The sequence below is a fragment of the Cetorhinus maximus genome, chromosome 4 (assembly GCF_964194155.1).
Source record: "Cetorhinus maximus chromosome 4, sCetMax3.hap1.1, whole genome shotgun sequence".
NCBI lineage: Eukaryota > Metazoa > Chordata > Chondrichthyes > Lamniformes > Cetorhinidae > Cetorhinus > Cetorhinus maximus.
Window position 1 is genome coordinate 177756010 of NC_135882.1, and position 25997 is coordinate 177782006.

The following is a 25997-nucleotide window of genomic DNA, read 5'->3' on the forward strand; positions in this document are numbered from 1 at the left end:
GAAAGCTAAATCAGTGACCCCTGGAATTTGGGCTCAACAGAAAGACCTTACTCAGTAACAGAGGCATTTGGCAAAAAAAAAGTGCTCAATACACACTCAAGACACTCAGCGAGCACACCTTCCCATGTGGGCACACATGAGAGCACGTTAACAGGGACACACAACAGTACATGTGCCAATGTGGACATGATAGCACACATACCAACAACATAAGAGCGCACATGCTAACAGACACACACGAGAGTACACATGCCAACGCAGAGAAACACAACAGCACACATGCTAACAGGTACACGAGCGCGCACATGCCAACGCAAAGAAACAATAGCATACATGCTAACAGGTACATACGACAGTACACATGCCAAGGCAGAGAAACACAACAGCACAATGCCAACACAGACGCACAAGGGCATCTGTGCCAATGCAGACAAAACACGAGAGCACAAATGCCAACACGTACAGACACAAGGGCACGTGCTAACATGGACACACAAGAGCACAAATATTAACACACAACAGCGCACACATTGACACAAGAGCACTCTCAATAATGGGGATACATACAAGACACACAAATGCAAATGTGTTAATGTACACACAAAAACAATAAAACACGAGTGTACATGGCAACATACAAGATCCCATACAATAGACGAAAGAGCACACAATACATACGTTCAATAATAAAAACACGCATGGTGTGAGAACACACACAAGAATACACGTACAAAGCAAATAACTAAACTTCTAAATTTCACGACATTTCTTTCCAACAAAATACTTTCATGATAAACAGAATTCTAAGAAAATCATTCCAGAAAAAGACAGGGTCTGCAGCAGACAATCCGTGCTCCGATTCCACACTAATACTTTACTCAGTAACATTATTTGGTCATTAACAAAACAGTCTGCAATACACACAATTACACAGCCACAAAATCCATGTTAACTTATGAATACACAGAAGCACATGCAATAACACACATACAGGAGTGTGCACACAGGATGTAAATCCATACATACAGGGACATGGCAGCACAGACCATGATAAGAGTGTACATCTAATAACACATAGACAAGTGAGAGGGCACATGACTGAGAAGCAAGGGCATCCATGATGACACAGACACAAGTGCACATCAACGCAAACAGGGCCACACATGACTGTACACCTGATTGCACACGTGGTGACAAGCACGCACACAATAACACTCGTGGACATATGCAGACATAAAACATACACCCATGTGCATGACACACATGCAAGCAAAAGGACACATACACTGACACACGTGCACAGACATCAGTCAACAGGACAAGTTTCAACACGATTTCCTTACAAACAAAAAAGTGCTTTCTCTCTCATATTAATTGTAATGGAATGCTAACAAAAATTCCTTCTAGAAAAACACTCATTCTCAGGAGCCCCACCCATAATGAGGTCACCCCAGCTGTCCGTCAAATTGTTTGCTACAGCGACGAGACGTCTGGCTAGTGCGGAATGGGAGGCAGCTAGAGTTGTGGTTGGTTCCTTCGGGTTGACAGGTAAAGAACGGGTAAGCAGTCTTGGGGTGGGTGACTGAGGCAGCTCTGGATGTCACACTTCCCCTTAAGGGGGGCAGAAATCTGCGAAGTAGGGATGTTGCAAGGCTTCCTCAGCTGAAATTCTTTGCACTGGGTTACATTTCAACAGGTTCTGCACATAAAACACAAAAAGAGACAAATGAATCTTAAGGGAGAGACGGGACAATTATAGTCACCATCCTCTCACAGCACAGGGTGACAGCAATAGAGATTCCTCCAGAAAGTTCCTACACAAGGTAACTTCAGGTGGTTTTCGACACAAACCCAAATGGGCCACGGCCACAACTGGTAAAAGTTTTGTAAGCAAAGGACAATCTCAACAGGGAGGTCACAGACTGGGGACACTGAAATGAAAAATGTCACCATAGGATATACAGTACAGAAACAGGCCAATCAGTCCATGGGTGTTTATGCTCCACTCGAGTCTCCCCCCCATCTTTACTCATCTAAATCTACCATTGTAACCCTCTATCTCCCCTTCTCCCTCACATAGTTGCCTATCTTCCCCTTAAATACATCTATATTTGCTTCAACCACTCCCTGTGGTAGTGAGTTGTACATTCTCACCACTCTCTAGGTAAAGGAGTTTCCTAGTGAATTTCTTGGTGACGGTTACCTCCTCAAAAAATTCAATAAGGTTGGTCAAGCAAGAGTTTCCCTTTTGAAATCCATGCTGACTATTCAGAGAATCAAAGTCATTTACATCACAGAGGGAGGCCATTCAGCCCATCAAGTCCTTGCCAGCTCCCCACAGAGTAATCCAGTCAGTCTCAGTCCCCCACTTGACCCAGGAGTCCTCCAAGTTTATTTCCTATTCATTATTCTATTTGTTATTTCTAGATGTTCTTCTATTTTTTCCTTTAGTAGGGGATTGATTATTTTTCCTACTACTGATACTAAACTGGCTAGTCTATAATTCCCTACACCTATTCCATCGCCCTTCTTAAATACAGGAATTACATTAGCTATCTGCCAATCCCTTGACACTCCGCCGTTTTCTGACAGGTCATTAAATATCTATAGTAATGTCTCTGCTATCTCTTCACTAGATACTCTTAAAATACGTGGATACGATCCATCTGGACTAGAGGCTTCATCATCTTTGAATTCCTTTTTTGAAATGAATGTGCCTGTAATGTATTTTACTATTTTATTTGATGTTCCTTAATAATTTAATTTCATTGGTCCTCTTTGCCATTTCATTTGTTTTTTTTTTTGACTTCTCTCCTAATCTCTTGATATTTTCTTATCCTAAACTCCTCTGCTGTCTATGTAGTTAATGTTTGACTCTTTCCTAAGCCTCAAGGGCAACAAATGCTGGTCTTGCCAGTGACATCCATGTCCGATGAGAAAGAATATTTTCCCTTGCCTTTATTCATCCATGGAGTTTCACGAGTGTTTAGTTTGCTCTCTCCTTTCAGTGGAATATGTTTGTCCTCCACTCTATTATTGAACACCGGTTCCATTGTTGCTCTACACTATCATTTGCCAATATTGTTGCCCATTTTATTTTCCCAAGTTCTATTCTCAACCCCGTCAAAATCAGCTTTTCGCCAATATATTAATTTTGTTTTCATCATACTTATGTCATTCTCCATCATCATCCTAAAGCGCATGTATATTATGATCACTATTTTGTAGATGTTCCCTCACTTTTAATTCTCTTATTTAAAAAAATTTTTTTATTCATTCACGGGATGTGAGCTTCGCTGGCTAGGCCAGCATTTATTGCCCATCCCTAGTTGCCCTTGAGAAGGTGGTGGTGAGCTGCCTTCTTGAACTGCTGCAGTCCATGTGATGTAGGTACACCCCCAGTGCTGTTAGGGAGGGAGATCCAGGATTTTGACCCAGCGACAATGAAGGAACGGCGATATATTTCCAAGTCAGGATGGTGAGTGACTTGGAGGGGAACTTCCAGGTGGTGGTGTTCCCATCTATCTGCTGCCCTTGTCCTTCTAGATGGTACTAGTCATAGGTTTGGAAGGTGCTGTCGAAGCAGCCTTGGTGAATTCCTGCAGTGCATCTTGTAGATGGTATACACCGCTGCTACTGTGCATCAGTGGTGGAGGGAGTGAATGTTTGTGGATGTGGTGCCAATCAAGCGGGCTGCTTTGTCCTGGATGGTGTCAAGCTTCCTAAGTGTTGTGGGAGTTGCCCTCATCCAGGCAAGTGGAGAGTATTCCAACACACTCCTGACTTGTGCCTTGTAGATGGTGGACAGGCTTTGGGGAGTCAGTCAGGAAGTGAGTTACTTGCTGCAGGATTCCTAGCCTCCGACCTGCTCTTGTAGCCACATTATCTATATAGCTAGTCTAGTTCAGTTTCTGATCAATGGTAACCACCCCCCCCGGATGTTGATAGTGGGGGATTCAGTGATGGTAATGCCATTTAACGTCAAGGTTAGTTCTCTCTTGTTGGAGATGGTCATTGTCTGGCACTTGTGTGGTGCGAATGTTACTTGCCATTTGTCAGCTCAAGCCTGGATATTGTCCAGGTCTTGCTGCATTTGAACATGGACTGCTTCGGTATTTGAGGTTCTGAACCTGCTCTCATTCATTCCCCAATATGAGATTGAACAGCAAATCATCCCTAGTAGGACTTATATTGAGATAGAAAGGGGTCCTGTACACATTGTAGGAACTCCATTCCCTTATCCTCTTTACTACCTCTTCTGTCTAATTAATATCAGGGTAACTGAAGTTCCCCATGATTATAATTACATGTTTCTTTACTCAATTCCTAATTTGTCTGCATATTTCCTCCCTCACCTGCCCTCCACGAGTAATGTTGACATGAGGAAAGTCCTTTTTTTACCCCACAGCGAGTGGTTAGTGTCTGGAATGCACTGCCTGAGCGTGTGGTGGAGGCAGGTTCAACTGAGGCATTCGAAAGGGAATTGGATCATTATCTGAAGGCAAAAAAGTTGCACGACTACTGGGGAAGGGAGTTGCTCTTTGCAGAGAGCCAGATGGGCTGAATGGCCTCCTTCTGCGCTGTAACCATTCTATGAAGTCTCTGGCACGAGGCTTGAACCCACAGGCCTCTGAATCAGAGTCAAAAGTGGCATCAGGGAAGCTGAAACTCTGACAAAGGAGCCTGGAGAAGTTAACAAATACAATTTTAATAACCATCTGATCCCACAGAGTCTCTCTCACCTGCAGCAAGTCTCGTCCAGTAGTGTTGAGTTTTGGAACGACATTTAGTAAAGATGTTGTCGCTGGGTACATGGGATAGGGCTGGAAAAGAACACAGAGTCAGGGATTCTTGTTAAACTGCTTTCTATGAGTGCAGAGATTAGACTGGGTAGAAGGAACATGCATTAAAACAAACACAGTTAGATAAAATGTTCACGTAGAAAATCATTATTAGTTAGTCTTCCTCTGGTGCAGTGCAGGTACTGACTTACTCAGACCACCATGTTCATCACCAGCATCTATATTCCACACGCTAACTCCAGCGGCCTTGCTCTGATCAGAAGCCTGGACTGCCATTAGCGATCTTCCGGCCTGGAATGCTCAGCACTACAATTCACGCCACAGCTCCTGAGGGATTGCATCTTACTAATGAAACAAAGCCTCCATCCCAAGGGGAAGATGGGAACATTACTCAGGGGCAGAGGGTTAGCGGAAGAAGGAAGTGGAGGTCGGAAGAGAGAAGGTAGGCACTGGGGAGAGTGAGAGGGCTTCAGTAAGAGAGGGAATGAGGAGGCGGACCAGGGCATGAAGGACAGATATAGTTGATGGTGGAGATAGAGATCAAGAAAGAGGATGGGGAAGACTGTGCGAGAAGGAGAAAACAGAGGGGCACAAGGGCAAAGAGATCGGGTGAAGGGAGGACCACCGGAGGGGAGTAAGTGGGTTTGAGTAGAGGAGACTGGGTTAGAAAGGTTTACATAGCGTGGACGGTTTTAGAGCGGAGGCAGACCAGGTAAAGAAAGCAGATAGAAAGGGAGAGAGAAAGGGGGAACCGGGGGGAGGGAGAGAGATAGAGGGTGTCAGAGATAGTGGTGAGAGGGAATCAGGGAGAAGGTGTCAGGAAGCAGGAAGGAGAGAGATAGGGTAAGGGGAGGGGTGGAAGATTGAGGGTGTCAGAGATGGAGGGTGAGAGAGGAAGGGGAAAGAGGAGAAATTGGAAGAAAAGAGAGATCTGGACAAAGAGTGAGATAGAGAGAGAGGGGTAGACAGATGGAGTAATATTAAAACTGTGAGAGAGGGAAACTAAAAGGAAAGAGTGAGAGACAGAGCATTAATAAAGCAGTAGGACCAGGAGAAAGTGACCGATGCAATGAAGAAAAATAATGGGTTAGATGGAAACTAGGGTATGAGAGGGACAGAGCGAGGCAGAGAAAGAGACAGAGAGAAAGAGTGATCAGGAGAGAGGTGACATTATCTGCCTAAATATTCTTTCAGGCAATTAAGGATGGACAGCAAATGCTGGCCTAGCCAGCGATGCCCACACCCTGTGAAAGAATTTTTTAAAATCTCTCCCATAAGTGATCCGAGTATCTTATTGAACAGGAGTGTGCCCATCTGTCTAATATTTAATTTTTAATAATGTGGGCACAACAACAGGACTCTTGTGATCAGAACAAGATACTGTGTTTCTCACATGTGCACTTTTCTAATTGTAAATGATGTATTTGGTGAGCTGAGGCCAGATATAATGGAAAAGCCGCTTTGGGTTACCGACACATATGGAGATATTAATGAAAATCAAAGCAAATCCTACTTCTCTCCTCAACAATTCAATCCTCCATTTAAATTTCGTGTCCAGCCAGGAGAGGACTGACTTGACCATTAGGGAATGGACAGTAAACCTCTAAACTCTCCTACCAACCTCACCCGCGTTCTCTGTCCATAACCAGCTGTTCCAAAGACAAATGGGGGCCAATTTAGCTGCGAGGTCTAGGATGAACCTGAACTCTATCACTGAGATGTGACATTTCACAGACTGGCCCGTCTGGTTTTCATACACTTCAAATCCCTGCTGCCGGGGTGGGGGTGGGGGTGGGGGTTGGGGTCGGGGGTGGGGGTCGGGGGTCGGGGGTGGGGGTGGGGGTGGGGGTTGGGGTGGGGGTGGGGGTGGGGGTGGGGGTTGGGGTGGGGGTGGGGGTGGGGGTGGGGGTTGGGGTTGGGGTGGGGGTGGTGGTGGGGTGGGGGTGGGGGGGAGGAGTGTGGGTGATGAGGAGAGGGGAATCGTTGGGGACAGTGTAAAACACAGGAGGGGAAACCCAGGGTAAAAGGTTAGACACAGAAGGGAGATCACAGAATTACACAGAAATTACTACTGGCTGTTTGGACATCTAGTCAATGTTGATGTCTATTCTCCATATGAATAGCCCCTCGATGTTTTTCAATTTCCCCTTTATCGTCATCGCCTTTATGTTCCACATATTTATTGTTTGACAGTTTCATTGTTGACCGTATCTCTTTATTCAACCAGAGTCTGGCAGAATCAGCTCAGAAATGTCTATTATCAAATGATTTCGCACTCATTCCCATTCTCATAGGAACAGGAGGCCATTCAGCCCCTCGAGCCTGTTCTGCCCTTCAATCAGATCATAGCTAAAATATACCTAAACTCCATTTACCCAGCTTTGCTCCATATCCCTTGACACCCTCTCACTCTCTTTCCTGCCTTCCCAGCGCTGGAACCCCGAGGGCAGGAGCCTCAGGTTCCTGTTCCTTGGAAGTCTTGGGATGATTGCTAAAACTATGGAGAAGCAGTAATCCTAATCTCAATCCTATATCCCTTTATCTACAATCCTTCAATGACCTGTCTAATCATGTAGACATGGTTTCTGTTTTGATCTCTTTGTAAATTTAAGCACTTCCCTCAAATCCCCCTTGCAGCTTCTCTGTCCTAATGTAAACTCTCCTCTCGGGCGGTTGACACAAAATGCAGCAGGAATACCTCACTCACCTTGTAGTCAGGTAGCTTAGTCATGGAGGGCCACTGCTCCTCTGTTGGGGTCCCCAGCAAAGTAAGAATGTCAAGGAACATTCCAGAAGCAGGAGTGAGAAAGGGAAAGATAGAAACTGGAGATAGGAAAGGAGATGAGGCACACAGATGGTGTGTATGTGTGAGAGAGAGAAAAAAACAGAGAGAGACACAGAGAGAGAGAAACGCAGAGAGAGAAACGCAGAGAGAGAGAAACGCAGAGAGAAACGCAGAGAGAGAGAAACGCAGAGAGAGAGAAACGCAGAGCGAGAGAAACGCAGAGAGAGAGAAACGCAGAGAGAAACGCAGAGAGAGAGAAACGCAGAGAGAGAGAAACGCAGAGAAAGAGAAACGCAGAGAGAGAGAAACGCAGAGAGAGAGAAACGCAGAGAGAGAGAGAGACAGAGAGAAACGCAGAGAGAGAGAAACGCAGAGAGAGAGAAACGCAGAGAGAGAGAAACGCAGAGAGAGAGAAACGCAGAGAGAGAGACACAGAGAGAGGGAAACACAGAGAGAGGAACACAGAGAGAAAGAAACGCAGAGAGAGGAACACAGAGAGAGAGAAACGCAGAGAGAGAGAAACGCAGAGAGAGAGAAACGCAGAGAGAGAGAAACGCAGAGAGAGGAACACAGAGAGAGAGAAACGCAGAGAGAGAGAAACGCAGAGAGAGAGAAACGCAGAGAGAGAGAAACGCAGAGCGAGAGAAACGCAGAGCGAGAGAAACGCAGAGCGAGAGAAACGCAGAGAGAGAGAAACGCAGAGAGAGAGAAACGCAGAGAGAGAGAAACGCAGAGAGAAACGCAGAGAGAGAGAAACACAGAGAGAAACGCAGAGAGAGAGAAACGCAGAGAGAGAGAAACGCAGAGAGAGAGAAACGCAGAGAGAGAGAAACGCAGAGAGAAACGCAGAGAGAGAGAAACACAGAGAGAAACGCAGAGAGAGGAACACAGAGAGAGAGAAACGCAGAGAGAGAGAAACGCAGAGAGAGAGAAACGCAGAGAGAGAGAAACGCAGAGAGAGAAACGCAGAGAGAGAAACGCAGAGAGAGAGAAACGCAGAGAGAGAGAAACGCAGAGAGAGAGAAACGCAGAGAGAGAGAAACACAGAGAGAGAGAAACGCAGAGAGAGAGAAACGCAGAGAGAGAGAAATGCAGAGAGAGAGAAACGCAGAGAGAGAGAAACGCAGAGAGAGAGAAACGCAGAGAGAGGAACACAGAGAGAGAGAAACACAGAGAGAGAGAAACGCAGAGAGAGAGAAACGCAGAGAGAAACACAGAGAGAGAGAAACGCAGAGAGAGGAACACAGAGAGAGAGAAACGCAGAGAGAGAGAAACGCAGAGAGAGAAACGCAGAGAGAGAGAAACGCAGAGAGAGAGAAACGCAGAGAGAGAGAAACGCAGAGAGAGAGAAACGCAGAGAGAGAGAAACGCAGAGCGAGAGAAACGCAGAGAGAGAGAAACGCAGAGAGAGAGAAACGCAGAGAGAGAAACGCAGAGAGAAACGCAGAGAGAAACGCAGAGAGAGAGAAACACAGAGAGAAAGAAACACAGAGAGAGAGAAACGCAGAGAGAGAGAAACGCAGAGAGAGAGAAACGCAGAAACGCAGAGAGAGAGAAACACAGAAACGCAGAGAGAGAAACGCAGAGAGAAACGCAGAGAGAGAGAAACACAGAGAGAGAGAAACGCAGAGAGAGAGAAACGCAGAGAGAGAGAAACGCAGAGAGAGAGAAACGCAGAGAGAGAGAAACACAGAGAGAGAGAAACACAGAGAGAGGAACACAGAGAGAGAGAAACGCAGAGAGAGAGAAACGCAGAGAGAGAGAAACGCAGAGAGAAACACAGAGAGAGAGAAACACAGAGAGAGAGAAACGCAGAGAGAGAGAAACGCAGAGAGAGAGAAACGCAGAGAGAGAGAAACGCAGAGAGAGAGAAACGCAGAGAGAGGAACACAGAGAGAGAGAAACACAGAGAGAGAGAAACGCAGAGAGAAACGCAGAGAGAAACACAGAGAGAGAGAAACGCAGAGAGAGAGAAACGCAGAGAGAGGAACACAGAGAGAGAAACACAGAGAGAGAGAAACGCAGAGAGAGAGAAACGCAGAGAGAGAGAAACACAGAGAGAGAGAAACGCAGAGAGAGAGAAACGCAGAGAGAGAGAAACAGAGAGAGAGAGAAACGCAGAGAGAGAGAAACGCAGAGAGAGAGAAACGCAGAGAGAGAGAAACACAGAGAGAGAAACGCAGAGAGAGAGAAACGCAGAGAGAGAGAAACGCAGAGAGAGAGAAACACAGAGAGAGAGAGAGACAGAGAGAGAGAAACGCAGAGAGAGAGAAACACAGAGAGAGAGAAACGCAGAGAGAGAGAAACGCAGAGAGAGAGAAACGCAGAGAGAGGAACACAGAGAGAGAGAAACGCAGAGAGAGAGAAACGCAGAGAGAGAGAAACGCAGAGAGAGAGAAACGCAGAGAGAGAAACGCAGAGAGAGAAACACAGAGAGAGAGAAATGCAGAGAGAGAGAAACGCAGAGAGAGAAACACAGAGAGAGAGAAACACAGAGAGAGAGAAACACAGAGAGAGAGAAACACAGAGAGAGAGAGAGACAGAATAAAACACAGTGAGAACAGGAGACGGTTTCAGGGAGATAGTAAGTGACAGGGAGATGGTGAGAGAGCTGGCAAGAGGGAGAGGGGGGAGAGAGAGAGAGAGAGAGAGAAAGACGGAGAGCTGGGGACAGGGAGAAGGGAAAAAAGAAAAAAAGAGATAGCGTGGGGGAGAGAGACCGAGAGCGTGAGAGAACTTAACGGTGAGGGGGAGAGGGAGAATTTGACGGTGAGGGGGAAAGAGAAAGACGGGAGAGGGGAATGGAGAGAAAGACGGAGAGCAGTAAAGAGAGAAAGACAGCGAAGGGGGAGAGAGAGAGAGAGACGGCGAGGGAGAAAGAGAGAAAGACGGCGAAGGGGGAGAGAGAGAGACGGCGAGGGGAAGAGAGAGAAAGACGGCGAGGGGAAGAGAGAGAAAGACGGCGAGGGGAAGAGAGAGAAAGACGGCAAGGGAGAGAGAGAGAAAGACGGCAAGGGAGAGAGAGAGAAAGACGGCAAGGGAGAGAGAGAGAAAGACGGCAAGGGAGAGAGAGAATGAGAAAGACGGTGAGGGAGAGAAAGAAGGCGAGGGAGAGAGAAAGATGGTGAGGGAGAGAGAAAGAGACGGCGAGGGAAAGAGAGAAAAACGGCAATGGGGTAGAGACAGAGATGGCGAGGGAGAGAAATGGTGAGGGAGAGAAATGGCGAGGGGGAGAGAGAGAGATGGTGGGCGGGAGAGAGAAAAAGAGAGTCAGCGGGGGAGAGAGAGAAAACAGTGAGGGTGAGAGAGAGGAAGAGAGAGAAAAGAGGCGAGGGAGAGGGGGGGAGAGAGAAAGATGACAAGGGGAGAGAGAGAGACAGCGAGGGAGAGAGAGAAAAGAGGCGAGGGAGAGAGAAAGATGGCAAGGGAGGGAGAGAGAGAGAAAGACAGTGAGGGAGAAAGAAGGACGGCGAAGGAGAGAGAGACGGCGAGGGAGAGAGGGAGAAAGACGGCGATGGAGGGAGAGAGAGGGAGCGAGAGAGAGAGAGAGAGGGACAGCGAGGGAGAGAGAGAGAAAGATGGCGAGGGAGAGAGAAAGAGAGAGAGACACAGCAGGGGAGAGAGAGAGATGGTGGGGGAGTGAGAAAAATGGCAAGGGAGAGAGAAAGAGAGAGACACGGTGGGGGAGGGAGAGAGAGAAAAAGGGAGAGATGGCAGGGGAGAGAGAGAAAAACAGCGAAGGGAGAGACGGCGAGGGAGAGAGAGAGAGAAAAGAGGCGGGGAGGAGGAGAGAGAGAGACAGCGAGGGAGAGAAAGATGACGGGGGAGGGTGCGGGATTGAAAGAGTGGGTGAGAGTGCAAGGGAGAGAACAAGACAGCAACAAAGTAAGAGAGGGAGTGACAGGGTAAGCAAAGGAACAGACAGAAGGAGACAGATATGAGGAGAGAAAGATGCAGAGTTCGAGAGAGAAACATTGAGAGACAAAGAGAGGCTAGAGGCAGCTAAAGACAGTGAAGAGGTTGATGGGAGAACATGACATTATTATTCCCGAGATTTCTGTTTTTACAGCAGACAAACTCCATACATGAAAGGTATGAACAATCTTTGATGCAGCTCCACCCACAGCAACCCTTCCTGACTCTAAATAAAACTGCCATGTATGATGGATTAGCCCTCTGCAACTTGTCTGCAGGCTTCAACATGATCAACCACATCATCTCGACTGTACAGTGTGAAGGAACCAACTCTACAGCCTCATCCAGTCAGACTGCCCGACTCAGGCCAAGTCTTAAATAGTCAGTTTTCTTCTGCCAAACACAGTGGAGAGCAAAGTGCTCGCTCTTGGGGCTCAGCATAAATCACACTCCAACATGTTTCACAAGCTGTAGCAAACCCCCACTGGTGCCGTGTCTGCCCCTGAGCTGAGCGTCACGTCCCACATTCCTTGCATCACCATCTTCATCTCACCCCCACCTCGGCAACGTTATCCCTGCTTGTCCCGCACTCACACACCAGGCTGCTGAAACCCTCCCACCACCCCTGTCCACCGGAGGAACATCGGAACAGGAAGAGGCTGTTCAATGAGACCATGGCAGATCTGTGACCAACATCCACATGCCCACTTTTACCCGACATCTCTCAATAATTTAGGATAACAGAAATCTATCAAATCCTAGATTTCAAATTAACAATTGATTTAGCGCCAATTGCCATTTGTGCAATAGAGTTTCCAAACCTCTCCCACCCTTTGTGTATATGAGTGTTTCCTCATTTCCCTCCTGAATCCCTTTAACTGAGAATCAGGCCAAATACATAAAGAGGGGAGGCACAGAGGAAAATAAAACTGGCAGAGAGGAGTACGAGAACAGGATAGCAGTCAACATCAGAAGAGAACCCCAACATTTTCTACTGGCATGTAAATGGTAAGTGGGGAGTGAGTCCTATTAGAGAAAAAGAGGGTGATATATGCTTAGAGGCACCGAGTAAGGCTAGAGTATTAAATGAGTTCTTTGTATTGATGTTTACTACAGAAGAGGATGCTGACAAAATATCAGTAGAACTGGAGATGATTGTTCTCCTTGGACCGAAGGAGATTGAGGGGAGATTGGGTAGAACTGTGCAAGATTATGACAGGTTTGGATAAGGTAGACAAAGAAAAGCTGTTCCTATTGGTAGAAGGACGAGGCAGCAGATTTAAGATTTGAGGCAGGAGATGCAGGAATAATGTGAGAAAGAATTTTTTTTATATGCAGTGAGTGGTAATGACCTGAAACACTCTGCCCCCTGGAAGCGAAGACAAGCAAAGATTTCAAAAGGAAACTGAATGGGCACATGAGAGAAATAAACTTACAGGACTATGGGATTAGAGCAGAGGAACAGGACTGACTGGTTTGCTCTACACAGAGCCAGCACCGATTCAATGGGGTGAATGGCCTCTTCCTGTGCTGTATTGTTTGAAAGGTCTGCCTCTAATTTTTAGACTATTCCCTCTAGTCCTGGATTCCCCAACCAGCAGGAATCGTTTATGTGAACCTACCCTACATGCTCCTATATACCCTATTTAATATTTTGAAAACGTCGGTCATATCACTCCTTCATCTTCTGAATTCCAGGCGTATTGCCTATTGCTTTCCGCTCCTTGTAATGTGTCTCCTGGAGTCCAGATATCATTCTGGTAAATCTACCCTCCAAGATCAATGTACTCTTCCTAAGATGTGGAACAGAGAACTGCTCACATCGTTCCAGGTGTGGTTTAACAAGGGTTTGTCCAGCTACAACATAACGTTAACCCCCCCGCCATTCCAGTCCTCGAGATAGAAAGGCCAGCATTCCATTTGCTTTTCTGATTTTTCTGTACCTCTTCATGACATTTTAATGATCTATATACCTGGACCCCCAAGTCAGGCATTACTGGTAAGGCCATTTATTACCCATCCCTAATTGCCCTTGAGAAGGTGGTGGTGAGCTGCCTTCTTCAACCGCTGCAGACCATGTGGTGTAGGTACACCCACAGTGCTGTTAGGGAGGGAGTTCCAGGATTTTGATCCAGCGACAGTGAAGGAACAGCGAAATATTTCCAAGTCAGGATGGTGAGTGACTTGGAGGGGAACTTCCAGGTGGTGGTGTTCCCATGTGCCTGCTACCCTTGTCCTTCTAGATGATAGAGGTCGCGGGTTTGGAAGGTGCTGTCTAAGGAGCCTTGGTGAATTCCTGCAGTGCATCTTGCAGATGGTACACACTGCTGCTACTGTGCATTGGTGTTGGAGGGAGTGAATGTTGAAGGTGGTTAATGGGGTGCCAATGTCAATGCTTTGGCCTGGATGGTGTTGAGCTTCTTGAGTATTGTGGGAGCTGCATTCATCCAGGCAAGTGGGGAGTATTCCATCACATTCCTGACCTGTGCCTTGTAGACGGTGGACAGGCTTTGGAGGGTCAGGAGGTGAGTTACTTTCTGCAGAATTCCCAGCCTCTGACCTGCTCTTGTAGCCACAGTATTAATATGGCTAGTCCAGTTCAGTTTCTGGTCAAAGGTAATCCCCAGGATGTTGATATTGGGGGATTCAGTGCTGTATAATGAAACACTTTGGCTAGAGCCACGGCTAGTTCTGGAGCACAGGTGTTCAGTACTATTGCTGGATGCTTTTCGGACCCCATAGTCTTTACAGTATCCAGTGCCTTCAGCCGTTTCTTAATGCTACACAGAGTGAATCTTTGGACTTCTGCCGTTTCTAGCTTTTCACCATCTAGAGTATACTCTGTTTCATCCTTTAGGTTTGAAGTAGATGACGTCACAGTTGCCTACACTGACATGCATTTGACACAGTTTTACCCATTCACTTTACCTATTAATATCTCTCTGTACTTTTTCAACTTCAATCAACACTGATAACAATGTTGCCTACCCTTGTGAATATGGCAAGCTTGGATAGGTGGCTTCCTATCCCATCATTTAAGACATTAATAAGTAATAAATAGATAATAAACAGATGAATAGTTGAGGCGCAAACACAGATCCTTGCTGGACACTACCAGTCACATTCTGCCAATTTGAGTCCCTGCCCATTATTTATGTCTTGTCTTTTTCATTCATTCACGGGATGTGGGCTTCGCTGGCTGGGCCAGCAGGTAATGCCCATCTCTAATTGCCCTTGAGAAGGTGGTGGTGAGCTGCCTTCTTGAGCCGCTGCATTCCATGTGGTGTAGGTACACCCACAGTGCTGTTAGGGCGGGAGTTCCAAAATTTTGACTCAGCGACAGTGAAGGAACGGCGATATATTTCCTAGTCAGGATGGTGAGTGGCTTGGAGGGGAACTTCCAGGTGGTGGTGTTTCCATGTGTCTGCTGCCCTTGTCCTTCTAGGTGGTAGTGGTCGTGGGTTTGGAAGGTGCTGCCTAAGGAGCCTTGGTGAGTTCCTGCAGTGCATCTTGTAGATGGTACACACTGCTGCTACTGTGCGCCAGTGGTGGGAGGAGTGAATGTTTGTGGATGTGGTGCCAATCAAGCGGGGCTGCTTTGTCCTGGATGGTGTTAAGCTTCTTGAGTGTTGTGGGAGCTGCACTCATCCAGGCAAGTGGAGAGTATTCCATCACACTCTTGACTTGTGCCTTGTAGATGGTGGACAGGCTTTGGGGAGTTAGGAAGTGAGTTACTTACCGCAGAATCCCCAGCCTCTGACCTGCTCTTCTGGCCACAGTATTTAAATGGCTGGTCCAGTTCAGGTTCTGGTCAATGGTAACCTCCAGGATGTTGATAGTGGGGGATTCAGTGATGGTAATGCCATTGAACATCAAGGGGCGATAGTTCGATTCTCTCCTGTTGGAGATGGTCATTGCCTGGCACTTGTGTGGCACGAATGTTACTTGCCACTTATTAGTCCAAGCCTGGATATTGTCCAGGTCTTGCTACATATGGACATAGACCAGTTCAGTATCTGAGGCGTCGCGAATGGTGCAATCACCCACGAGCATCCCCACTTCTGGCCTGATGATGGAGGGAAGGTCATTGATGAAGCAGCTGAAGATAGTTGGGCCTAAGGCACAACCCTGAGAAACTCCTGCAGTGATTTCCTGGGATAAGATGACTGACCTCCAACAACCACATCTTCCCTTGTGCTAGGTATGACTCCAACCAGCGGTGAGTTTTCCCCGATTCCCACTGACTCCAGTTTTGCTAGGGCTCCTTGATGCCACACTCGGTCAAATGCTGCCTTGATGTCAAGGGCAGTCACTCTCACCTCACTCCTTGAGTTCAGCTCCTATGTCCATGTCTGGACGAAGGCTGTAATGAGGTCAGGAGCTTAGTGGCCTTGGCAGAACCTAAATGATCATCAGTGAGCAGGTTATTGCTACACAAGTGCCGCTTGATAGCACTGTTTATGACCCCTTCCATTACGCTGCTGATGATCGAAAGTAGGCTGATGGGGCAGTAACTGACTGGGATGGATTTGTCCTGCTTTTTGTGTACAGGACACACCTGGGCAATTTTCCACATAGCCGGGTAGATCTCCTGCTCTCTGACTTCTGCTGCTCATAAGAACATAAGAAATAGGAGCAGGAATAGACCACATGGCCCGTCAAGCCTGCTCCGCCATTCAATATGATCTTGGGCTTCAACTCCACTCTCTCGCTCATTCCCCATATCCCTCAATCCCCTGAGAATTAGGCTGTCTATCCCAGTCTCAAATATATTGAATGATGGAGTAGAGAATTCCAAAGATTCACTATCCTTTGAGTGAAGAAATGTCTCCTTATCTCAGTCTTAAATGATCGACCCTTTATCCTGAGACTGTGCACCCCTGTTCTGGATTCCCCAAGCAGGGAGAAACAACCTCTGCAGTTGCCCTGTCCAGCCCCTTCAGAATTCTGGGATGATTCAGAGATCACCTCTCATTCTTCTAAACTCCAGAGAATATACAGTAGGCCCAATTTACGCAACCTCTCATCATAGGAAAGCCCCCTCATCCCAGGAATCAATCCAGTGAACATTCACTCAGAGGGTGGTCAATCTTTGGAATTCTCCAGCCCAAAGCGCTGTGGAGTCTCAGTCACTGAATATGTTCACGACAGAGATGGACAATTTCTAGCTATTGAAGATATCAAGGGATGTGGGGATAGTGCAGGAAAATGGCTTTGAGGTAGAAGATCAGCCATGATCTAGTTGAATGGCAGAGCTGGTTCGAAGGGCCGAATGGCCTACTCCGGGCTCCTATTTGCATTGGTACTAAGTCAAAATGCTGAGAGAGCCAGTGCAGACACAATGGGCCGAATGGCCCTCTTCTACACCGTAACAATTCTGTGATCCTGTAATTCCTTATGTTCCTATTTTCACCTCCAAAGCAAATATATTCTTCCTTGATAAAATGACCACAACTGCACACAGTACTCCAGGTGTGGCCTCACCAAAGCCATACATAATTGCAGTGAGATTTCCTTATTCCTGCAATCCAGTCCCCTTACTTTAAAGGCCAAAACGTTTTTTGCCTTCCTAATTGTTTGCTATACCTACTTATTAACTTTCGGTGCTCCTTATATGAGTGTCCCCAAGTCTCTCTGAAAATCAACATTTAAAAGTTTCAAGCCTTTTAAAAAAATATTCTGCTTTTCCATTCTTACAACGAAAGTGAATAGCCTCACCCTTCCCCACATTATACTCCATCTGCCATCTTGTTGCCTACTCGCTTAACCTGTCCTCCTCACAGTTAACATACAACCTACCTTTGTATTGTCAACAAACTTGGATACATTACTCTTTGTTTCTTCATCTGAGTCATTAATATAGATTGTAAATAGCTGAGGCCCCAGCACTGATCCTTGTAGCACTCAACTATTCACTGCCTGCCAACTTGAAAATGTCCCAATTTATCCCTATGCACTGCTGCCTATCCTTTAACCCTCTATCCGTGCTAATACATTACCCTCAACACCATGAATTCTTATCTTGCTTATTAACTTTTTGTGAGGCAGCTTATTCAAATGCTTTTTGGAAATCCAAGTATACTACATCTATGATACTGGTTCTTCTTTGTCTACTCTACTAGTTACATTCTCAAAAAACCTCCAACAAATTTGTTAAACACAATTTTCCTTTCATAAAACCATGTTGACCCTGACTGATCGTACTAGGATTTTCTAAGTGCATTGTTAAGACTTCTTTAATAATAGATTCCAGCATTTCCCTGACAACTAACATCAGGCTAACTGCCCTGAAGATCAGCCAATACCTGGAACAAGTTAATAATCTGCTTCAATTCTATGAGCTTCAAGTTCAGCTAACTGTCTATTATGAAGGACTTTGTCAAATGCCTTCTGGAAGTCCATGACACTCCCCAGTCCATTACTTGACCATGTCTTCAAGAAATTCAGATTCATTAAGCATTACCTTTCCTTTACAAATCCACCCTGACACACTCTGGTCAACTGATAATACAGTTCAGCTACCCTTGCCTTAATTATAAACTCTAGCAATATCCTGGCAACAAATGTTAGTCTAATTGGTCTACAATTCCCTGGTTTCTCTCTCTCATCTTTCTTAAATAGCAGAGTGAAACGCACAATTTTCCAATCTAAAGGAACAGTTCCCAAATCAAGAGAATTTTAGAAGATGATAGTCAGGACATCTACAATGTTCACCAGAGCATCCAATAGGATTCTTATTTTCAAATACCTTCACAGCCTCACAACTCGCCTAAATCTGTACCCCGGCCCCCAGTCACACAGCCCCTTCCCAACCTATAACCCCCTTCCCAAATCACACAGCCCCTCCCCAGTCACACACCCCCTTCCCAACCTATAACCCCCTTCCCAAATCACACAGCCCCTCCCCAGTCACACAGTCCCTTCCCAACATATAACCCCCTTCCCAAATCACACAGCCCCTTCCCAACCTATAACCTCCTTCCCAAATCACACAGCCCCTCCCCAGTCACACAGCCCCTTCCCAACCTATAACCCCCATCCCAAATCACACAGCCCCTCCCCAGTCTCACAGCCCCTTCCCAACCTATAACCCCCTTCCCAAATCACACAGCCCCTCCCCAGTCACACACCCCCTTCCCAACCTATAACCCCCTTCCCAAATCACACAGCCCCTCCCCAGTCACACAGCCCCTTCCCAACCTATAACCCCCTTCCCAAATCACACAGCCCCTCCCCAGTCACACACCCCCTTCCCAACCTATAACCCCCTTCCCAAATCACACAGCCCCTCCCCAACCTATAACCCCCTTCCCAAATCACACAGCCCCTCCCCAGTCACACAGCCCCTTCCCAACCTATAACCCCCTTCCCAAATCACACAGCCCCTCCCCAACCTATAACCCCCTTCCCAAATCACACAGCCCCTCCCCAGTCACACAGCCCCTTCCCAACCTGACTCCCTCACTTATTCACCCTCTCCCTAGCTTCTGACCCCCCTCCCCCAGTCATTCACCCCCTCCCTAACCTCTGACTCCTTCCCCATCATTCACTCCTCCCCAACCTCTGACCACCCCTCCCTGTCATTCACCCTTCCCCAACATTCACCCTCTCGCCAACCTCTTACCCCTTCCGTCACACAGCCCCTTCCTAACCTCTAACCCCTCCCTGTCATTCACCCTCTCCCCAATCTGTGACCTTTTCCCCCTGTCAAACACCCGTTCCCTTTCCTATTCGTGCTTCCCCTCCTGCGCACTTTATTCTTCTGACTCCAACTTGCTCAGCGCTCTCTCCCTTTGTTCTAACACTGCCCTAGTGAGCTCCTTCCATCAACCTTCCACCCCCTCCATTCTCATTTAAAACCTTCCCAAAACCGATTGTGGCTATAAGTCACCCACCTATAGCTTCCCTTCCCAAGGGTTGGCTTCAGTTCCTCTTATTCCCCTGCAATGCCTCAGGATGCTTAGTACAATAAAGGGTACTATATAAATGCAGACTGTTGTTATTGATAGACGGTTGAAAGCACAGGAATTAAAAAGGATATCGAAAAATCCTCTTCAACTGATCATCTACATCATTGCCAGGAAACAGTGGTCTTCCTGCATTTGCTAACTCTAGGAAAAAGAAGTGTTTGTTAGTGAGAATGCTACACTGGGGAGGTCTCCAAAAGAATATTTCGTCTAAAAATACAATCACTTCTCAAACTGTACATAAACTAAGGGCATTTTAGTTACTCTGCCTTTATTATTTAAACATTGTATTCACAGTGTCAGTCCATCAAATTAAAGGCTGATGTTTGTGTCTGCTTTTCTGCACCCCAAGTGTGTCTCACTGCTAAAGGTAGTATTCAAAAATTCAATTAATCTATTAAGTTTGACCCTGTCCACATCAATGAGGTGATATTTAATTCTTCATGGAATGATATAGCACAGGAGAGATGGTGGCATAGAGGTAATGTCACTGGGCTGGTAATCCAGAGGCCCAGTGCTAATGCTCTGGGGTCACAGGTTCAAATCCCACCACGGCAACTGGTGGAATTTAAATTCAATTCATAACAATCTGGAATTGAAAGCGAGTCTCAGTAACGGTGAGCATGAAACGATCATCAATTGTTGTAAAAACCCATCTGGTTCACTAATGAATGTCCTTTAGGGAAGGAAATCTGGGGCAGAAGTTTTAGGTTGGTGTGCCCGACCTGATCAGACATGAAATCGCGTGAGATGACGTTGAGCGAGCGTCCCGATGTCATCCTGCGCTCATGTGATATTTCAGCTGGCGGGAGCACACGCTTGTCGGGTCACTGGGAATTCAAACTTTGTCTACTTTAAAGAAGAAATTACTGGTCCCTAATCAGTAACAACCCTCTCCTAAGGTGTGGGGCTCAGAATTGGACCCAACGCTCCAGAACCAGTAACTTAAAAAAGTCAGAGGAATGTAGCAGAAACCCAACATGGAAAGCACCTGGGCTGGGATCAGTTAACACAGCACAGGCTGGTAATCTTACAGCCGGGGACAGGATTTATTGGCCGGGGGGGGTGGTGGCATTGGTGGGATGGTTAGGGGAGCAGTGTGTCCTCACATCAAGTCTGTGAATTACCTGCAAATATACAGCCAGCTGACCACATGTCTATGGAAGTGGAGTAGAGTTTGGCGCCGAACAGCACGTCTGGAGGGCGATACCACAGTGTCACCACCTGCAATGGGCAAAGGGCAGGTTAAACAACTCCAGCACCTCTTCTCCCTAAGGATATCAACAGCAGTCAGCTCAACCACAGTCAGCAAACCCAACCCAAGATTCTAACAGCAGCAGAATGACAGGTAATCTGTTTTTAGTGATGTAGGTTGAGGAATAAATGTTATACAGGAAGAACAGGCCTGCTCTTCTTCCACTAGTGTTTTGGGCATGCTTATATCCACTGGAGGGGAATGACAGGGGTTCAGCTTAGAGTCTTGTCTGAAAGACAGCACCTCCGACAGTGCAGCACTCTCTGTCCTGACCCTCCGACAGTGCGCACTCTCTGTCCTGACCCTCCGACAGTGCGCACTCTCTGTCCTGACCCTCCGACAGTGCAGCACTCTCTGTCCTGACCCTCCGACAGTGCAGCACTCTCTGTCCTGACCCTCCGACAGTGCAGCACTCTCTGTCCTGACCCTCCGACAGTGCAGCATCCCCTCAGTACTGACCCTCCGACAGTGCAGCTCTCTCTCAGTACCGACCGTCCGACAGTGCAGCACTCCCTCAGTATTGACCCTCTGACAGTGCAACAGTCCTTCAGTGCTGACCGCCCAACAGTGCAGCACTCCCTCAGTACTGACAGCCCAGCGCTCCCTCAGTACTGACCCCCTGACAGTGCAGCGCTCCCTCAGTACTGACAGCCCGACAGTGCAGCACTCCCTTACTACCGACCCTCTAACAGTGTGGTGCACACTTGATACTGACTCTAACAGTACATCTCTCCCTCAGTACTGACCCTCCGACAGTGCAGCACTCCCTCAGTACTGACCCCCTGACAGTGTAGCACTCCCTCAGTACTGACCCTCTGACAGTGCAGCGCTCCCTCAGTACTGACAGCCCGACAGTGCAGCACTCCCTTACTACCGACCCTCTAACAGTGTGGTGCACACTTGATACTGACTCTAACAGTACATCTCTCCCTCAGTACTGACCCTCCGACAGTGCAGCATCCCCTCAGTACTGACCCTCCGACAGTGCAGCTCTCCCTCAGTACTGACCTTCCAACACTGCAACACTCCCTCAGTACTGACCCTCTGACAGTGCAGCGCTCCCTCAGTACTGACCCTCTGACAGTGCAGCACTCCCTCAGCACTGCAATGGAATGTTAGCCTGGGTTATGGGCTCTGAATGGGACTGGAATCCATGACCTGGCTCACTGAACCACAGCTGATAGTTAAGATGCGGGTGAAGAGATGAGGATCCAGTGTTGTCACTGAGTTTCCAGTTGGTCCATTGTCCATTCTGTTCTTGGGCCACACCTTTCAACCACCAACTCAACCTATTCTCCCCACTTCCTGGGGTCCCCAGTGCCTTGAAGGCCTGGGCTTGGAGAGGAGTAATTCCCCTTCCTCACACCTTATGAAAGGTAGAGCTAGTGGGGAATTTTTTTGAGGCAGGTTTAACCCAGTGGAGGGTGCCCAGACTGACGTCACTCTACGCAGTCTCACCCATTAATAAAGGTCCCTTCAGGCATGATTCCAATGGCTGCTCAAGCCTAGAGGATTCATACAGGTTTATGACTCTCTGACCCGACAAATCTCAGCTGATTGAAACTGCTCCCCTACCTCTGCAGAGTAACATCGGACAGGGATACCAAACGCTCGAGCCAGCCCGAAATCCGCCAGTTTCAGCTCACCGTTCTGTGTGGCAGAAAACAAAGCAAAGGAGTGCGTGGGGGAGAAGGGCAAAGCACAACAAACTCAGAGCCACACTGAATATGAAGCATCACAACCACAGCACTCAGCCTCCCCTGATTCACCCAGGTTTCCCACAGTAGGTGTACCTCCCACCCCACAATGCTTCCCAGTTTAGGCACCACCTTTTTAAAAATTCTTTCACAAGATGTGGGCTTCGCTGGCTAGACCAACATTTATGACCCATCCCTAACTGCCCTTGCGAATTGCCTTCTTGAACCGCTGCAGTCCATGTGGTGCAGGAACACCCACAGTGCTGTTAGGAGGGTCTGTACAGTTTCATTCTCTTTGCGGCTTCATAAAGGGTTGATACAACTGAGTGGCTTGCTAGGCCATTTTGAGGTCATTTAAGAGTCATCCACATTGCTGTGGGTCTGGAGTCACATGTAGGACAGACCAAGTAAAGATGACAGATTTCCTTCCCTAAAGGACAATAGTGAACCAGATGGGTTTTTAAGATGATCGATACTGGTTTCATGGTCACCATTACTGAGACTAGCTTTCAATTCCAGATATATTAATTGAATTTAAATTCCACCAGCTGCCGTTGTGGGATTGGAACCTGTGTTAGCCCGGGCCTCTGGATTGCTAGTCCATTGACATTACCATTAGACCACCCTCCCCAGCCCCCAGAGGTCTCCTCCAGACTAGATAACAACTTAGGGCCTCTTCCAACATCTACATGTCCTCCGGAAGGACCGTGTTCCTCTAATAGCAACTCAGGCTCAGGGTCTCTCTCGGGTTCTTCTGACTTAACCTGAGGGTCTCTGTTGTGTGCTTAGACTCACCCTGTTGATCAGGAGGTTCTGTGGTTTCAAGTCCCTGTGTAGCACATTCCTGCTGTGACAGAACGCCAAACCCTTCAGTAACTGATACATAAAAGACTGCAGGGAGAGAATAAAAGAAATGGTGAGATTAAAGATATATACATCTGCCCTGGGAGTTTGACAGGGATAGTGTAGAGGGAGCTTTACTCTGTATCTAACCGCATGATGTACCTGTCCTGGGAGTGTTTGATGGGGACAGTGTAGAAGGAGCTTTACTCTGTATCTAACCCTGTGCTGTACCTGTCCTGGGAGTGTTTGATGGGGACAGTGTAGAAGGAGCTTTACTCTGTATCTAACCCCATGCTGTACCTGTCCTGGGAGTGTTTGATGGGGACAGTGTAGAGGGAGCTTTACTCTGTATCTAACCCCGTGCTGTACCTGCCCTTGGAGTGTTTGATGGGGACAGTGTAGAGGGAACTTTACTCTGTATCTAACCCCGTGCTGTACCTGTCCTGGGAGTGTTTGATGGGGACAGTGTAAAGGGAGCTTTACTCTGTATTTAACCCCGTGCTGTACCTGACCTGGGAGTGTTTGATGGGGATGGTGTAGAGGGAGCTTTACTCTGTATCTAACCCCGTGCTGTACCAGTCCTGGGAGTGTTTGATGGGGACAGTGTAGAGGGAACTTTACTCTGTATCTAACCCCGTGCTGTACCTGTCCTGGGAGTGTTTGATGGGGACAGTGTAAAGGGAGCTTTACTCTGTATCTAACCCCGTGCTGTACCTCTCCTGGGATTGCTTGATGGGGACAGTGTAGGGGGAGTTTTACTCTGTATCTAACCAGTTCTGTACCTACCTTGGGAGTGTTTGATGGGGACAGTGCAGTGGGAGCTTTCCTCTGTATCTGACCCCGTGCTGTACCTGTCCTGGGAGTGTTTAATGGGGACAGCGTACAGGGAGTTTTACTCTGTATCTAACCAGTTCTGTACCTACCCTGGGAGTATTTGATGGGGACAGGGTAGAGGGAGCTTTATTCTGCATTTAACCCTGTGCTGTACTACCCTGGGAGTATTTGAGGGGACATTGTATCAGTGTCTAGAATACATGGAGCTCCCAACAGACATAAGGGGAACTGCATTTACCTTCACAATCTCAGGATCCAGATCTCCGTTACAGCTGTCGAAATATTTCTTCAAATCCTGTCACAAAATTCAAGAGGCAAAACTGTAAAAGGCATGCAGGTAGGAGAGGCACCAGCAAAACTCCAGAGACAGATTGAGAAAAGTCCCATTGGTGAGATTCCAGGCTTGTAATGCACTCCCGGGTATGCTACATATAAACCGCCCACACCCTTTGATTAAATTCCAGCCTGTAATTTCGTCCCAGTTATCTGTTATTTTAACTATAAACTCTGGAGCCCCTCAATTAGATTCCAGCTCCTTGGATGTCACTTGCTTGTTCATTCTTCAAGGTGAAGATGACAATGCTGATCGTCTGGGGTGTTTGGTAGGGTTCTGGTAGGTACGTAGATAACTGCTAAGGCCAATCTTTTTAATTCATTCAAAGGATGTGGGTGTTGCTGGCTAGGCCAGCATTTATTGCCCATCCTTTACTGTCCTTGAGAAGGTGGTGGGGGGCTACCTTCTTGAACCGCTGCAGTCCATGTTATGTAGGTACACCCACAGTGCTGTTAGGAAGGGAGTTCCAGGATTTTGACCCAGCGAGAGTGAAGGATCAGAAATATATTTCCAAGTCTGGATGGTGAGTGACTTGGAGGGGAACTTCCAGGTGGTGGTGTTCCCATGTATCTGTTGCCCTTGTCTTTCTAGATGGTAGTGGTCGTGGGTTTGGAAGGTGCTGTCTAAGGAGCCTTGGTGAATTCCTGCAGTGCATCTTGTAAATGGTACACACTGCTGTCACTGTGCGTCGGTGGTGGAGGGAGTGAATGTCTGTGGATGGGGTGCCCATCAAGCTTTGTCCTGGATGGTGTCAAGCCTCTTGAGCGTTGTTGGAGCTGCACTCATCCAGGCAAGTGGAGAATATTCCATCACTCCCGACTTGTGCCTTGTAGATGGTGGACAGGCTCTGGGTAGCCAGGAGGTGAGTTACTTGTCGCAGGATTCCTAGCCTCTGACCTGTTCTTGTAGCCACAGTTTTTATATGGCTGGTCCAGTTCAGTTTCTGGTCAAAGGTAACTGTCATGACCCACTGGGGACAGTGCGCTGTAATATCAGCCCCACTGTTCCCTGAGCCACGACAAATGTGAAAAGTTTGACCAAACCACCAGATTTCCCCAATTCTACTCAACTGTATAATTTAGGTTAACAGAATACGAGCACCAGGTTTGTAAACTTAATAAGAAAATAACTGTTTATTGAACAAACTGTCGTTAACCAGTGGCAAAAGAAAGAAACATGAACTGCTGATTTCTAACTCTATAACTTAAACTCTACCCCTTCTTAAACCCCTGTACACACACAAGCAAGACACACAAAAACATGGATTTTAAGGGTGGGATAAAACAGTTCAATAGCACCAATTCCGGAGCACAGGATTCAGTGGGTTGATTTTGATCGATGTCTTCTAAATTCCTTTCAGTTCTTGTTGATAACACGAGGTGGTCTTCCAGCACTTTCAGTATTTAGTTCACTGGTTGAGCAACTTGCCTTTCAATGTCCCTAACAGTGATTTTCCCCTTTGCCTCTTGTCAGGGGTTTTCAGAGAGAGAGCAGATTATAGAGGTATGAGAAGAAAAAGCCAGCTAACTATTAACGTGGAATTACTGGAATCTTACACACAGGAG

General features: G+C 47.2%; 1 protein-coding gene across 2 annotated transcripts in view; it reads right to left on the reverse strand.

The window, feature by feature from the left end:
* Window positions 1-570: 570 nt before the first annotated feature.
* cdk5 (cyclin dependent kinase 5) overlaps window positions 571-25997 on the reverse strand; it is a 47489-nt gene continuing 22062 nt past the window's right edge. For both annotated transcript variants that reach the window (XM_078541196.1, XM_078541197.1), the window contains 8 exons: window positions 24337-24393; window positions 23217-23312; window positions 22300-22374; window positions 20597-20693; window positions 19544-19613; window positions 7510-7570; window positions 4743-4823; window positions 571-1699 (listed from right to left, as the gene is read on the reverse strand). In XM_078541196.1, the coding sequence (XP_078397322.1) occupies window positions 1613-1699; window positions 4743-4823; window positions 7510-7570; window positions 19544-19613; window positions 20597-20693; window positions 22300-22374; window positions 23217-23312; window positions 24337-24393 (624 nt within the window). In that variant the 3' untranslated portion in view covers window positions 571-1612. The remainder of the gene's footprint in view (window positions 1700-4742; window positions 4824-7509; window positions 7571-19543; window positions 19614-20596; window positions 20694-22299; window positions 22375-23216; window positions 23313-24336; window positions 24394-25997) is intronic.